Source organism: Lagopus muta, chromosome 1, assembly GCF_023343835.1.
Source record: "Lagopus muta isolate bLagMut1 chromosome 1, bLagMut1 primary, whole genome shotgun sequence".
Taxonomy (NCBI): Eukaryota; Metazoa; Chordata; class Aves; order Galliformes; family Phasianidae; genus Lagopus; species Lagopus muta.
The window spans coordinates 55378866-55393963 of record NC_064433.1 but is presented as its reverse complement, the minus strand read 5'-3'; the positions used below and the strand labels follow the sequence as shown (position 1 = coordinate 55393963).

General features: G+C 44.5%; 1 protein-coding gene across 5 annotated transcripts in view; it reads right to left on the bottom strand.

Moving 5' to 3' along the window:
• Positions 1-604: 604 nt before the first annotated feature.
• Positions 605-15098, bottom strand: part of HIPK2 (homeodomain interacting protein kinase 2) — a 130873-nt gene continuing 116379 nt past the window's right edge. For all 5 annotated transcript variants that reach the window (XM_048944971.1, XM_048945230.1, XM_048945057.1 and 2 more), the window contains exons 13-15: positions 13234-13481; positions 12079-12239; positions 605-10352 (exon numbers count right to left, since the gene is read on the bottom strand). In XM_048944971.1, the coding sequence (XP_048800928.1) occupies positions 9885-10352; positions 12079-12239; positions 13234-13481 (877 nt within the window). In that variant the 3' untranslated portion in view covers positions 605-9884. The remainder of the gene's footprint in view (positions 10353-12078; positions 12240-13233; positions 13482-15098) is intronic.

Genomic DNA, 15098 nt, shown 5'->3' with positions numbered 1-15098 from the left:
AAAAGGAACTGCGTAACCAAACATTCGGCCCAAACTTACCCAGCCATAAGACACGCAGACACACAAACCTTGCAGTGACTTAAAACAGTTTAATGTAATTCCAAGACAAAGTGTGATTACATTTCTACACATATACAATATGCATATGTGAGTTTACAAATTCTGATTAATAACTCGTTTCACCTCAGAGACCGAAAAAATGATCAAAAAGAAACCGTGAATAACAAGCTATAACATAGTTCACCACAACGGGACCTCCTTTCTCACCCTACAGTTAGTAATATTACAATTAAAATAACTATATTCTTCTATAATGTATTTTCTGTTAAAATCATCTCATAAATTTACAATGCTATTATTAGTTTCCAAGACTAATATAAATTCACTCCATTTTTCTACAACGAAAATGATTATTAATTAGAAGCACACAACGTCATGATGAAAAACACAAGCATTTTCTTTTCTTTTTAGTAGCAAGAACTTGATTGGTTAAGAATTAGTTTTCTTGTAAAACATTCTAAAGCCAAGTAAAATATCCATTCTTATAACATACCTATAATATGAGACTAAGGAATAGGTTACATAGAGGTCTACAACACATCAGTTTTTTTTTTTTTTTTTTGATTTTTTTTTAATATTTTTTTCTTTAAAAGAAGACGCATTTACCAAAAGAAAAAAAGAAGAAGAAAAAAAAGAAAAAAAAAGAAAAAAAAAAAAAAAAAAAAAAGGAATAAGAAGAACAACGAAAAAAAATAAAGGGACAATTCACATAGGAAAAAAGCAGTACACAAGAAAATACTGTCGCACACGATAATTTTCACAAAGATTAACATGGATTAACACTCTTATTACAGAAACCGTACAGTGAAGGAACACAACGGCTCAGGGCTTTTGTGGGGTATCTGGGCTGAGATGATGCTGTAGAGAAAGAACCATTGGAGATGCAGAGCCGGGCAGGGGCATCCCTCCCCTTGCAGCGGTGACCGTATTTCACAGCTTATCCTCCCCTCTCTCCCCATTATTAATTTCGGTGCAGTGTTCATAAACTTCCACTTTCCATCCAGAGTGCACTGGCTCTGTGAGCAGTCAGAAGGTACAAAACAGAAGGTCCCCCCACTCCCCCACTCCTGGTTTTAGAAGGATTTTACCATTTGGAAAACAAAAGTCTCACCCATTGGTTGGCTCTTAACTACCCGGAGTCTAGCCTCCACCACTTCCCAGATGCCCCTCTCTCTTGTCTCCGTCTCGCTCCCTCTCTCACTCTCTCTCTCTCTCTCTCACTCCTTTAATAAAGCTATTAGTTACACTTCCGCTCCTTTCAGAAATTGGATTTGGTATAAAAGACACAGGCTACATTCTGGTTCTGCCCAAGTAGAGTCGGTACCCAAAAAGCCTTGGTTTCTCAGTTGGTGAAACATGGGATGGGATCCTTTTTTACACCTGAAATGGTTGTGCCCTGGGATATCCATGGAAGTCTCATTTTGAGAAGAATACAGAACAGAAATGAAATTAAATAAAGTACAGAATCGAACACAGAAGGAATAAAAAGGGGGAAAGAGATCCAGAAGTGTTGTATGTAACCACGCGATGTGGAAGCACTGCAGAAGCCTGTTACTTCCTTTCTGAGGGCAGCAGCACTACGTGTAACCAGCGGATTCTATGGGATGTGTGTTGCCAGTGGCAGAAACCCCTTCTTGCCTGACAAGCTGCAAGCCAAAGTATTCAGCGGGACTCTGCCTCCTCCACTCCAGTGTGCTGGTGCTTGTGGGTCTGACCCCAAGAAGAAGAGGCCAGGCAAGTGCCGAGGGCAGCCGTACACGATGGTTGAGGAAGAGGGCACGCAGTGTCATTTTGCCCAGCAGATATTTATACCGTATTCATTGGTTACTCAAGTGGCAGAACACAAAAGACCAAGCCAGACAGCTAAGTGAGACAGTGCTGATGGGAACTGACGTTGGCTAAGAAAACAAAGCTGACAAGGGGATGGTCGATGAACTTTGTATTTCGTTTACTGGTTCAACACGTCTCTGTGGGGGTAAGCACTGCTTGTAACAACGGGGTGAACAGACAAAAGCCAAATTACAGCATTGCCTCTGAGTGGCTGTCACACACCAAACACACACACGCGCGCACACACACACACACAAAACCAAAGTAAAACAGGAAATCGCTAACTCAGGAATTAATTATTTGGCTAATGATTGACCAACAGTACAATATGATCCTTCCTTTGAATATCCTTCATTCTCCTTACACGGGTATCTTCATCGAGATGAGGATCCTACAAAGAACAGTGACTTTGGGAGTGCTGTGCTCCCTGCTTCAACCCAAGGAGTTCAGTAAAGTACGTAATCTAAACAAGCACGAACATAGCTTATCTGTTTGACTACACGTGCTAAATCTGCACTGTGGGTGGAGTGTTTTCTCAACCAGACTTTGGAATACAGTGGATTACTTGATCTCTGGACTGACTTTCCAACACTATGTTATATCTCGAAACAGAATATACATATTAAAGACACACTTGTACTTTTCCATTTTTAAAGGGCAAAATTAAAAAGAGGCAGCTCTATTGAGTTTTTGAAGGTGTCATTTACAAACACAAGATTTCCCTTAAAAAGTACCAGTTTAAATGTAAACTATAAAACACTGTAATAACTATAAAATGTAGCCAGAAAACTGTTTAAGTAGCCACAGTCTATTATTCAGTTCATATCGGTTTAAAATGTGACTCATTAAATATCTTCTAGAAGGCCAAAGCATTTTACAGTAGCTATAAACATACATACTTACATGTGCATTTAACATCACAATTGATTAAAATACATAAAAGAGTAATCTATTCCTTGGTTTAACTCTCTCTCTTTAAAGATTCACGGTCGTCAGAATCCACTCAAGCAACAATGACCAGGGTGGGCATTTATCGCTATTCCGCCCATACAGAGTTTAGAGTCTTTGAATCGAAGTTCAAGCTGGCTACATGTTTTCAGAAAGGCTAAAACCAGGATGAATGCCCACATTTGAGGTAATTATTGCCATTAGGTCACAGTTTGCGTAATATAAGTGTATCTAAATCCTTCTGTAAAAAACCCGAGGGTACCCCGCACTCTGCTGGGCCAGCACCCGGGGTCCTGGCCAGTGGGTTTGCTTCCAAAGGGGCCGGTGGTCCCCGAGCACCGCAGCCTCCGGCTGACCGAGAGCCCAGGGCAGTGAGCCTGCAGCGAGCCAGTTTGGAAAAAAGAAAGGAAAAACAACAACGAAAATAAAAGGGGGAGGTGCCATGAAACAGACGGATAACATTTCTGATCAGAACTCCAGACCAAAGCTTTTCTGTCTTATCCGTTTCCAAACAATTTGCTGGAAAAAAAAATAATAATCAAATCAAATACGTCAGCATTAAACGTTAACTCTGCGCCAACACTTCGAAAACTCCTTGACTATGTTCTCAAAGTGGGATACGCTTCGCTTTGCTCTGAGCATTGTTGCCCCGTTGCTTTGTTTCAAAGAAGAAACCTTGCCCTAAAGAAAGAAAAAGAAAGAAAAAAAAAGAAAAGAATCCCTGGCTGTCAGAAGTACACGCAAGTATTTACAGGTGTGAGTCTGCACACGGTTCCCCTCACAGCAAAAGAGTTAAGAACAGAGATGTCACAATATTTATCAGTGCAGTAAAAAATATCATTTTTGGAAAAAAAATATACCTTTAGTATTGCCTTTCTTAGATTAACTACGATAAGCAAAAGATTAAAAACAAACAAAAAAAAAACCTTTATCCTCAAACACACACAAACAGTTTGTTATAGCAGCACTGCTAAAACTGGAAGGACAAAGCTAACCCGTAAATGAGAAACAGGAGTTTCAAACTAGAAATGCAGAAAGCCAACCTTCCGAGTATGCTTTGTAAGACTCTTGAGGAACCAAGCTCGTTCACGCTTCGGATCCTACTCCTGATGCTGTAAATGCTCTGACATGCATCCTTCCATTGACCACACCTGGCACAGGCAGGGCCCAGCATGGCTGCCACAGCCCTCATCCTGCACGCTGCCACACATGCCCCCATAGCTCCTATGGGACAGCAGCCACCCTGGGAAGAAGTCACTTCCAGCACCGGGCCCCAGGCTGACAGCTCTGGCTTGTCCAACACCTGGGTTGGCCTCAGCGGCCTGCCAAGGTCTGGTGCACCACAAGGCCCAGCTGGACAACCTGGTGCCTCCCACAGCAGCTCCAGCATTGTTTGCCACAGGGTTGGCACCCTGGCTCTGAGCACTGCTGCATGACCAGAGCTCAGGCATGCAGCTGTGGCCTGTTCTGCTCTTGGGTGGAATTCTCCTTCTCCTCCTCTTCATCCTCCTCCTCCTCAGTGCTGTGGTGTGGGGAGCCTGGTGGCACAGATCCACCTCCATGCACATGGGACAAGCAGGACAACTTGCACACATGGTTGCAGACCACAGGTGGCGAGTAGGGACCTTGGGCACCTGATTAGAGCACTAGGAAGATCTGAGGACAAGGGGGTGACAGGACAAGTATCAAGCACTGGAGACACACATTCCAATAGAACAGGAATGGCTACATCAGCTGGAAGGGGAAAACCTCCTCATCCCATATTTTCCCCACTCTGGGCTAAGATCAGTTACACACACCCTACGTACAGGCATCCTGCATCCAGCAGGTCTCTCCGATGGGCTGGCTGCCAAGCTGTGGAAAAACACACTGCTCCATCCAGCACCTGTGCCTAGCCCTGCAGAGGCCTCACACCACAACTCTGTTTGGGGTCTGACCCATGGAGCAAAACCAGGATCCTAAATCCAGAGCAAATGCTACAGAAGCATGCAGATCAATCAGAGACTTATTCCCTCCCAATTTCAACACCACACTGTTGCCACTGACACATCTTAACTAAGGTGAATGATAATGAGAGAAGAATAAAGTTTTTGACATCCCCTAAAGTTTAGGATAGCAGCAATATTTAGTGTGAATTTCTCTGCTTATCAAGCTAGCTACTTGAGATAACAATAGAAACTTGAGAGAGAAAAAAGTAAAAGAAGATGAAAGAGGCAATTCCACAGCTCATCGCTGCTGCCTGACTGCCGTGGCTTGGTTTGGTTTCTGTACTGGCTGGGGGTCTCTACTCTCTCTCTTTAAAAAAATTTTCTTTGGTTAACGAAAAAGCTGGGTTTATCACCCTTCAAGTTTGCCAAGGGAATTTCCTTCAAACCAAATTGCAAGATATAATCCCTTGAAAGTATAAGAAAGGAAACATGTCAGATAGAAATGTCCCTTTCTTGGATGCTTCGGGTATCATGACAAAATCACTAGAGAGAGACAGAGATCTGATGAGGCCTGATTTGTTAGTGCAAGCAAGCACAACCCACTGAGGAAGATGCGATTGCATTTGCTCTCTCAAATGACTGGATTTGACCCCGTCTGCACTGGGAAGTGCTTCTGTTTGGATCTCCCATTCTGCTCAGGTCAATTTTTTTCTCCACTCTCTTCCATGTTCTGGTTTCACAGCAGTAAGCTGAACATCCACCCCCAAGGAGAGGAAACGTCTGTGCTTTTTTCTGTTTCCCACACACAGAGAAAGCAGGATGAGACAATGTGGAAAGGGACTGCCTTTCCATAGTGCCAGCCACTAGCCATTCTTAACACTTCCAGCATCTAAACCTTCGCCCCCTCTCTCAAGTTTCCATGCAGTTCATTCCATGCACAAAAAGAGCACCAACCCAACCCAAACACGCCAGACCTGTTTACTCCCCAGAGGACGCCGCAAGCAAAACAAGCTGGCTGTTATGCATGTGGCACTGATAGCATGCAAAGCATTTGTTTCCTCTGCTAAGGCAATCAGATTTCCTCTGTGCCTACCAGTGCCACGCTTTTCCATCCTATGCCTTTGTATGGGTGTGAGGGAAGAGGTGTTGCTGAATTGCACCAGAAAACATAACTGTCAGTGTTGCAACACCACAGCAATTCAATAGTCATGCTACTCATCCCTTGCCACCAGTGTCCCTTCACCACGATTCTCCCACCCCTACAGCTGGCAGGTCAGCAACTCCAGTGAGAGCAATGTAACAGGCCACCTTCTCTGACAAGTATTGCTTCTGCTGCCCACGTGTGCCATGCTGCCCTGTTCAACACCCTTGAAATCAGATTCAAGCCATGCTGCCCTGTTCAACGCCCCTGAAATCAGATTCAAGCCGAAGTGGGAGAGCAGACCAGATAAGTACACAGGGAAAACATCGTTAATACAACTAAAATGTGATTGCGACTGAGATTACAGCCTTCCATGCTTCAACAGTCCTAAGCCAGAGAAGCACATAAACAAGTAATTAACTCAAAGGGTTTAAGTCTATTCTTTTGCAAAGCACTCAGGTGCATGATTAAGTCTCTGCTGAAGTCCTAACATTTTTTAAGGAGTTTAAATTCAGTCACTGCTTTCCCCCATTCTAACAGAGCAAATTGAAAACATAAATACCTACATTCTAGAGACTACAATAGCTTAATAATAAAATTTGAAACAAATAATTATAAAAGAAGAAAAAATCTACATCAGGGGAAAAAAATGCCAAGCAAGCATCTGTGAACACCTCACTAATGCTCAGAGAGAAGGAGAGGTGAGGAACCTGCTCTCTGCAGCCTGTTTTACCCAGCGAAAACATCCTGTGCACACCAGTGTTGTTCATCCAGTGATGGGACTGGGAGCCACCTGCCCTCCTTCACAGTGGTTCTTCTGCTAGTTCTGCTTCTGGGGAACTATCTATCTGCTTTTGCCTAAGGGAAAACCCAATCTTAACACGTAGCGTGGCCTTGGGTTAATTGTGAAGGCCACCTGATCATGGCCTGAAGCACATGGGGTCTTGATCTCATAGAAGTGTCCAATCAAAACAAAATGATCTTGAGCTAGATCGTAAAGCCCCCCACCTGCCTTTAATCCAGCTCCCTTGACAGATCGTTGTTAGCTGCTGTTTGTTTTTGGCCTCTGAATGAATCTTCCTAGACTTCTGAAACGCAGATGGGGAGTGGAGGACACCTCCTGCCCCTCCAGGCTGTCTCACAGAGCCGCACGCTCCCCCTGTCATTTCATTCTCAGAACAACCTTGCTTCCCCTTTCTCCTGCTGTGTTCACAAACACAGCAACCCTTCTGATGCCACCGATGAAGGGACATAAAATTAACAACAATAACGATACTAAGAAAGAATTAACACAAAGATTAAGGAATGCATGTGCAATTAAAACCCAGAGTAAAATATAATAACAATAAAATAATAACAATAATCGTAACAACCATACAATAAAATAACATTATCTTTCCTTTTCATGACACAAGCAGCATGACACTCTCATTCCTGAACCGGTGGGACAGGAGAGGAATGCAACAGAATTTCAGAAAGAGAACGGGGAATTATTTTTCTGCCCCAGATGAAAGGGGATGCGTTGTATTTCCAATGGAAGGCGTAAGGTGCACAGACTGCTGGGAGATCGCATCCTCACTTACAGTATATTGAGCTGGAACGAAGGACAGGAGGAAAAGAAAACTGTGTAAGGACAGCCCAGGAATCAGAGCTGGCAACCAGGGAGGTTACTTGGTGGTTTGCCAGAAGGCAACAGTCTTGTTACCCCATCTGTGCGTAGCAGGATCCCCTTTACCAGACCAGCCAAGCACTCACCACAAGACAATGCATTTGTGCTCATCTTTCTGTTAGCTTCCCTTCTTGAAAGAACCTCCTTCCCCAGTGCTGCCAGGGAACCCATCCCTTGCCACCACGGCGATGAGCCTGCATCTTGTGAAACACTTAAATACTTCATGCTCCAGTTATCGGGAAACGAGGAGTGGAACTGAGCACCCACGTAGACTTCAGCTTTCACGGAAACTTTCTTTCAAACTCTCTTCTCTCCTTCCTTCCAAACCCTTCTGTGTACAAGGGTACTCCTGAGACACTTCTAAATCCCGATATAGCAGTGCAACTGCTGTTACCAGCAAAACTTCCCTTGTCCCTTGCTCCTCGGCATGGAGGACTCACACTACAATGTGGTCCCAGCTCTAGGGACAGCCAAATGCGGGAAATCTTCCAGAGCAAGTTTAGGGGGAGGAGGGGAAATGCATTCTGCCACAACTGTGTTACAGTGGGTAAGGCCCAATGACTCTCAATGCTCTATCATTTATGAAACCTGAGTTTGAATCCCTCAACTGGATTTTGCCATGCTTGCTTTGGTACCCCAACTTAGCCCATTGCTGATCCCCTCCCATTGACAGATATAGTGAGAGCTGTTGACAACAGCTGCTGTTGCCCCCTCCCACAGACTAGGGTGTAGCTCCCAAACACACAACTAAATCAATCTGACTATTCGGGAGGACTCTGTCCTTCTACTTTAGCATCAGCAAGCATAAGGATTCAGTTTTAGGGGAGAAAAGCTATTCTTCCAACAGGAAGAAAGAGGCCAATCCACAAACACACCTTCAGACCCCCCGGGAAGCATGCTGGTTCTCACAACAACTCTGTCCCTTCCAGCCCATCCAGTGCTAGAGGAAACATCCTGATACACACGCTTCCAGCCCCAATGAGCCTCCCCAACACCATGCCAAGTGAGCTAAGATCGACGACGTGGGAAAAGAAAACACCACCACCAGAAGAAAATCAGCAATAACAACCCAAAAAGAAAAAGAGCTGAGATTAAATTCCGACTAGCCTCAGTCAGTTTCTAGGAGTACCAGTGGAAGTAAACCCTTAAACCGCATCTGTAGTTCGGTAAGGCACTACGAGGGAATGATGTAAAACTAAGACTGTGACAGCTGTAATGGCTGTGCCGAGGAACACACCACAGAGAGAAGGCAGCATCTGCACACACACACACGCACACACGTACATACATACCTGGACAATCACATTTCTTACATGCCTATGTTATATCACTTTTCTTTGTGCAATCACATTGAGGAATAATCTATTGGTATCGTTGAAGTTCAACACAAAAGAGTAAAAAGGGTGTATGACCTGTAGAGTGCTACATTCTACCGGGGGCAGCTAAAATGTCTCCTCCTATACTAAAACGGCTAGGGATTAAAAGGAAAACTTCCAAGTAAAACAAAATGAAACAAAACTGAAATCCAACATACATTATTAGAGGTCTCATTTAGGAACAGAATTTCTCAGGGATTTATCCAGTGTGTTTGAGGAAAGGGAAAAAAACAACCCCATTGCTTCTGATCTCGGCCAGCAGAGCGTGGCCTGTTTTGCCCACGTATGTTTAAGCAAATCAGTGTTAGGTCAGAATTTAAGGGCACTGAGACAACATTTTCTCCTCCTCCCTCAGCCTCCTTTAGCCATTTTCTATTTCCAGAAGAACCCCAAAGCCTCATGCGTGCTTTGGGATACAGAGACCACAGCCAAAAATGGGGCAAAACCCTTTGAAGTGCTGGATAAATCCCTAATCCATACACCTACTGGATTAAATGCTTGACGGATTTTATTTTAGGTGTTCTGGACAACAAATTTCTAAATGTAGCTCACTATTGGATGAAAATAACCTTTAAAAGTCTATTGGTGAAGTTCTTCAAAACACAGGACCCGCTGGAGGGTCCTTCTGCTTCTCTCTCTCTCTAGTTTGGTGCAGAATGGTTGGTTTTTTTTTTTTTGTTTTTTTTTTTGTGGTTTTATATTTTTTCTGTTCTTTTTTTCCATTTTCTTTTTTTTTAATTTTTTTTTTTAAATAAAAAGTGTAGAATTGGTTCTCCCCTTTCTTTCCTCTTTCTCTTTTCTTCCTGAAAGTCTCCTTCGTTCAAGTTTCCCACGAGCCTCCCATTGCATTGTTATTTGTCATGTTCTTCAGTACAAAAGCAGCCGCCTCACTCCCCCGTGGCGGGCGTGTCTCTCGCTCCTTATTCCAGTGTTTAGATGTAAGGGTACTGGTTGACCTTGGTGGGGCTCAGTGGGTATCCAGTGTAGACTGTGGAGGCTGGAGAAGCACTGATATAGGTCTGATGGGCAAACTGAGCCTGGTACTGACTCGGGTGGATGGTGGGCGAGGGCAGAACCCGCGGGCCCATGCTGACGGGGACTTGGTGGACGATGCTGGCGGGGTAGGTGGTGTGCTGCACGGCGTGCCGTGCAGACCCTTGGGAGGCCACCAGGTGTGCGACGGTGCCCGTGGAGCCCAGGGCGGCCGGGGTGGTGTATGTGTAGAGGTGGGGTTGGGTGGGCAGGTGAGCAGCGGCAGCCGCGGCCAAGTGAGGATGAACTGTACCGTGGCTGGGACTATTGTGCGGGAAAGAGTACGGGGCCTGAGCTATCGTTGGAGTGATGTAGGCTTGCTGTCTCCGGTGACTCCCTGTGCGATCAGTCGTGATGTGCTGCTGGGCCTGGATAAAGACAGCAATAGTGATAACCGGTTACAAGACAAGAGACGGCTCTTTACATCCTCAGTGGTGCTTGGGGGCCACCCCGTGAAACCGAGACGGCTTCGGGAAAGTCCCTGGCTCTTCTCCTGACATCCTCAGCATCACCACAATCTTCCCTTGGGAACAGGCGATAGCAAAAGGTCCCTCCCAAGCCTAGCAAGACACTGTAGCCTTACATGTTCACCACAGTGGCCCCTAAAAGGAGAGCAGAATTCCCCGCTGTGAGACACAACCTGCTGACACAGCTCCCATGGAGACCCAGCCTCGGATGCTTGGGTCCTAGGAACACTTCCACATCTCCAATCACTCGAATGACACACAGCTTTTGTTACTGACCTCTCTGATGATGTAATACAGTGCATGGATATCTCAGGGGAATTAAATCACCTAGCTACGCCTGGAACAGGCAATTTATTTTCATTCAGTTTGGGTCTTTAAGGTTATCATTTCCAGGATAAGTAAAGCAGCTACTCTATTTTTTAGAGATAAAACCCTCTGCTCGATCAGATCCTGCAGGTGCCTGGCACCCTCATCTACTCAGACATAATTAGTTCAGCACAAGCATCTTCTTGCAGTGGGACAGATACAAAGTACTTATTCAGAGATTTCTTCAGGTTTTTTTTTTGTTTTTTTTTCCGCATTGCACAACGCCACAGAATTCTACCAGTCATTTGTATTACAGTGTAGTGAGAATATTCAGCAACAAAAAAGTAGAAATTAGAGGGCAGGAAGAGCAGCACTCCATATTACTTCCTTCTAGTTTTCCAACTCTTTTTATCCTTTTAACAGCTCCCTATACTGTCACTGTGGTTTAAAATATGGCAGCCACTCCTCTCCTCTGCTCCTGGAAACAGCTTCTCACCCACTGCCTCCATTTTTACTTGCTTTTATTTCAAGCTAGTTCAAATTTCAACTAAACTTTGAGGGGAGGGGACATTTTTCTCCTACAAATTATTTTGTTTTAAACCAGTTCTGCTCTGGAAGCAAACAGGCACTGTCCTTTGAGCTCTCCAGACATTCTCCTCTGGAAACACTGATAACTGCTGTAACTTCCCTACTCAGCACCTCAATTCAGGGAATGGAGAGGCTCCAGGTGCAGCCTGTGAAAAGGGCATTTAATGAACCTCCTGGGGAATCCCCTGGGCATTTTGATCACAGACCATGAAACATCTTGAGAACTGCCTGATGCCAAGCAATGCGATTTTGTTCAGATCTCAGCCCAGATTTATCATGGAATGAATCAAACTCGTTACGCAACAAGAGGTCCTGTTTATGCTTAGAGGCTCAGTTTTGCCTTGTCACATCTGCTGGAGATTTTCCTCAGGAAATACTCTCCCTGTACTTACCTACAGCTATAGAGACTTCAGACTTTCCTACACGGCCCTGTTTCACCACCTTGTGTCTGAGCTAATGCATCTTCCAATCTTACACTATTACCGCTCACATTCTTAGATCATCTGACTTCCAAACACACGTTAAGAACACTGCCAGCCCGTTCACAGCTGGGATCTGCACTGTCTCTACTTCCAGAGCTATCATATCAAGCTCTTCAATGTAGCTGAAATGAATCCATCAAATTCAACACGAGGCCCAACTATCATTAGGTTAGAAAAGGACAGCCCATACTGGAGGAGCAGTGGGTTGCAGCTGGGTGATGCACCACCAAAATCTGTCTCAATTGACTTACCTGGCTTAGATTAAGAGGCTGCTGCTGCTGGAAATGTGCTCCTGGTCGCTGCTGCCTATAGGCAACGGCTCCAGACGAGCTCCCTGAAGAGTGACCGCTGGTGGAGGTCACGGTGCTGGAGGACTTGGACTTGTAGGAGGATGAGTGGTGACTGGTGGTGACTGTGCCAGGAAAGGAAACACATTTGTAGCTTACATCACATTCTTTAATTGCTCACCCTATCTTTTTCTCACTGAGTCTCCTCCAGAGTGGTTTTGAGGAGGAGACATAAAACAGAAGCAGGATAAGAAAATGGCTTCTCTTAAGAGATACCTCAGCAGTGCTTCTTATACTCAAACCAGACTGTTATCCTAGAGGCAGACAAGCAGATCTGGACCCCAAACTGGCCCTGGAGAAGGCTTTAAAGATCCTTCAGAAGTGTGAGAAACTGTTCTGCCAGCAGAACTGTATGATGCAGGTACAAATCCCAAAGAGAGGAAGGAAAGTACACTGTGCACAGCATAAAAAAGCCCTGGCTTGACTGACCTCTTGGTGAGTAGGAAGGGAGGGAGAGCGAGCTAGTGGGGAGCTCACTCTCTGAGCCTTCGTGTTCACCAGCAGTGCATCTAAAGAAAAGACTGTCAAGTAGCACAAAGCCAATTGCTTTGGGCCAAACTTCCACATAAGCCCCTTTTCAACACTCTATACTATCTAATACTACAGAGGCTCTGGATGAGCAAAACTCATCAGTCCATAGTGAAGATGCTGGGGAATTGTTCTTCCCAGAAACGTCAATAAGTTCAGATGAAAATGCACATGTGTTTTCAATCTCTTTTATGTTGTAAACCTATGGAAAGGCAGGGAAGCAAAGGTTCACACTTGCATTTGGGAGCCTTTCCTGTCAAATGTTGAGCTAAAGACTGCACTCTGCTCTTGAGTTTGCACAGAAGTAACTAGGAGTAACACTTGCCCCTGTGACTCCTGTATGTACCAAGACACATAAGCAATGCAATACAGCTCCCAAGAACAGATGTATCACTTGAGAGCAAGGCAGGAGCACGGTTTCTTTGGAAAACAAAATAAACAAACAAAGAAAATGAAACCGAACAATGAGATTCTTCCAAGATAAATCATTTATTTCTTACTAATTCTCTTGACGGAAGAGGTGCAATTTACCTGGTGCCAGGCTATCACACTCTACCAACACCTCACTGGCTTGGGTTTTCAGTGGTGGCACGATGATCGTTCGGGGGTTCCCACTGCAGTGAGTCTCTGGAACCCCTTTGGTGTCGTACGTGTTCCCGTTATTCTGTCCTGCACGATGTTGCACGGCATAAGGGCTGTTGTTGCTGGAGGAATCGGAGTAGGGGGAATCATGCACAGTGACACAGCTGATGACGTTCTTCCTTTGCTTGGACAAGGTGCTGAAACACAAGCATACAAATGGAAACAGTGAATGGGGAACTATCGACTTGGAAGCCACCGGAAGACTCTGCCCACGACAGGCAAGCTCTGTGAAGGCAAAGCACACCCTGCAGTCCTTCACCAGTTGGAGGCTGCTTATGCCAAATCCCAGGCTTCAAAACTCACTCATTACTATTCTAGGGAAGCCTTTGTGGAGGTCAAGGAGTGAGTAAGACATCGTGGATAGATCTTATATTCACTCTGCTTAGAATAGCACTGAATCAGACTGCCAGATTTATTTTTGGGCTGCTTTTTATATACGTGTGCAGTAGAGACCCAGCAGTTATACTATGCTTTGTTGCAAGTCTCACCACCCACACAAAAATGTGGTGGTTTCTCCCAGCCTTCCAGCAATGATTTAATAATAGATGCTAAGGATTTTCATTATTAAATCCCATGAATCTACAAAATACACTCTTTTCTATTTACTAATATATTGCAGTGGGCATATATTTTCAAGAAAAATTTGAAACTGAGGAATGAATGAAGAAAAAATGAGTAAAGTGTGTGTCGCCGTATAGAAGCTCTACATTTTCTTTTTCCAAATAAGCACTGGGTCTCCTGGCTCTCACATGGATTATCAAGGTCCTGCTGTAGCTAATCTATCTATGACATCAAAAAAGTGATTAAAAAGGAACATCAACACTTCCAAGATTAGTGCTAGAAGTTCATTATATGAGACTGCACGAGTACAACTGGGATTTGCTCTGCTATTGTGTCTAATTACTCCTGATGGTTTCTTCTTCCTGTTATGAGCTTGTTTAGGGAGAGAAAGGGAGAGTAAAAAAGAGGAGGGAGGAAGGGGGATAGCGAAGATTTGCTTAAATGGCTCACATCCTTGACAGTGCACAGACCTTGACTACAGAAAATAGCTGCTATGTTTCACTGATTGCATTATGTTGTTATGGCAACTGAAGTTTTTAAAATGATGAAAAGAAATGGATAGCACATAAAAAGCTAAGTAATTAGGCTTAATGGTGGAAACAGCCCCAACAGAAACAGAAATGGCATGGAGAAAAAGGAATCCAACTCTTAACTTTTTGAGTGCACACTCTACAAAGAGAGAAGTCCTTTTCCCTCTGTTCTCTCACTCTGGCCAGTCCAGTCCAGGTCAGAGCTGATTAATCTGGTCTTAGTTTGTGATGGGACCAATTGTTCTCTAGTCTCAGCATCGCATCTTACCCAGGGAAAGGCAGAGCATACACTGAATGCAGTTTCCTTTCAAGGACATTTTTTTGCCTGAATTGTTTTTCAGGCAGGATCAATGGTGGTGGGCCCCTCCAACTGTCCCAAAGCCTCTCCAGCTGCTTTCACAAACCACAGCTCACCAGGACTTATAACCATCAGCTATCTTTTCCATTAAAGAATGCCTTGGAGTGCCGCATTCACAAACAAGTTACCATCATACAAAAGTCTCCTGAGCTATCAGCACGGTCCTGCCATGACTTGGTCACAAAACCATGATGTTCTAGGCACTGTGAAAAATACCTCATGAGAGGCCTCAGCTATCCTATGGCACTGACAAAACAGAGCGAGCAGAGAAAGAGGGGAAGCTGTTACACAAGAATCTGAAAGCT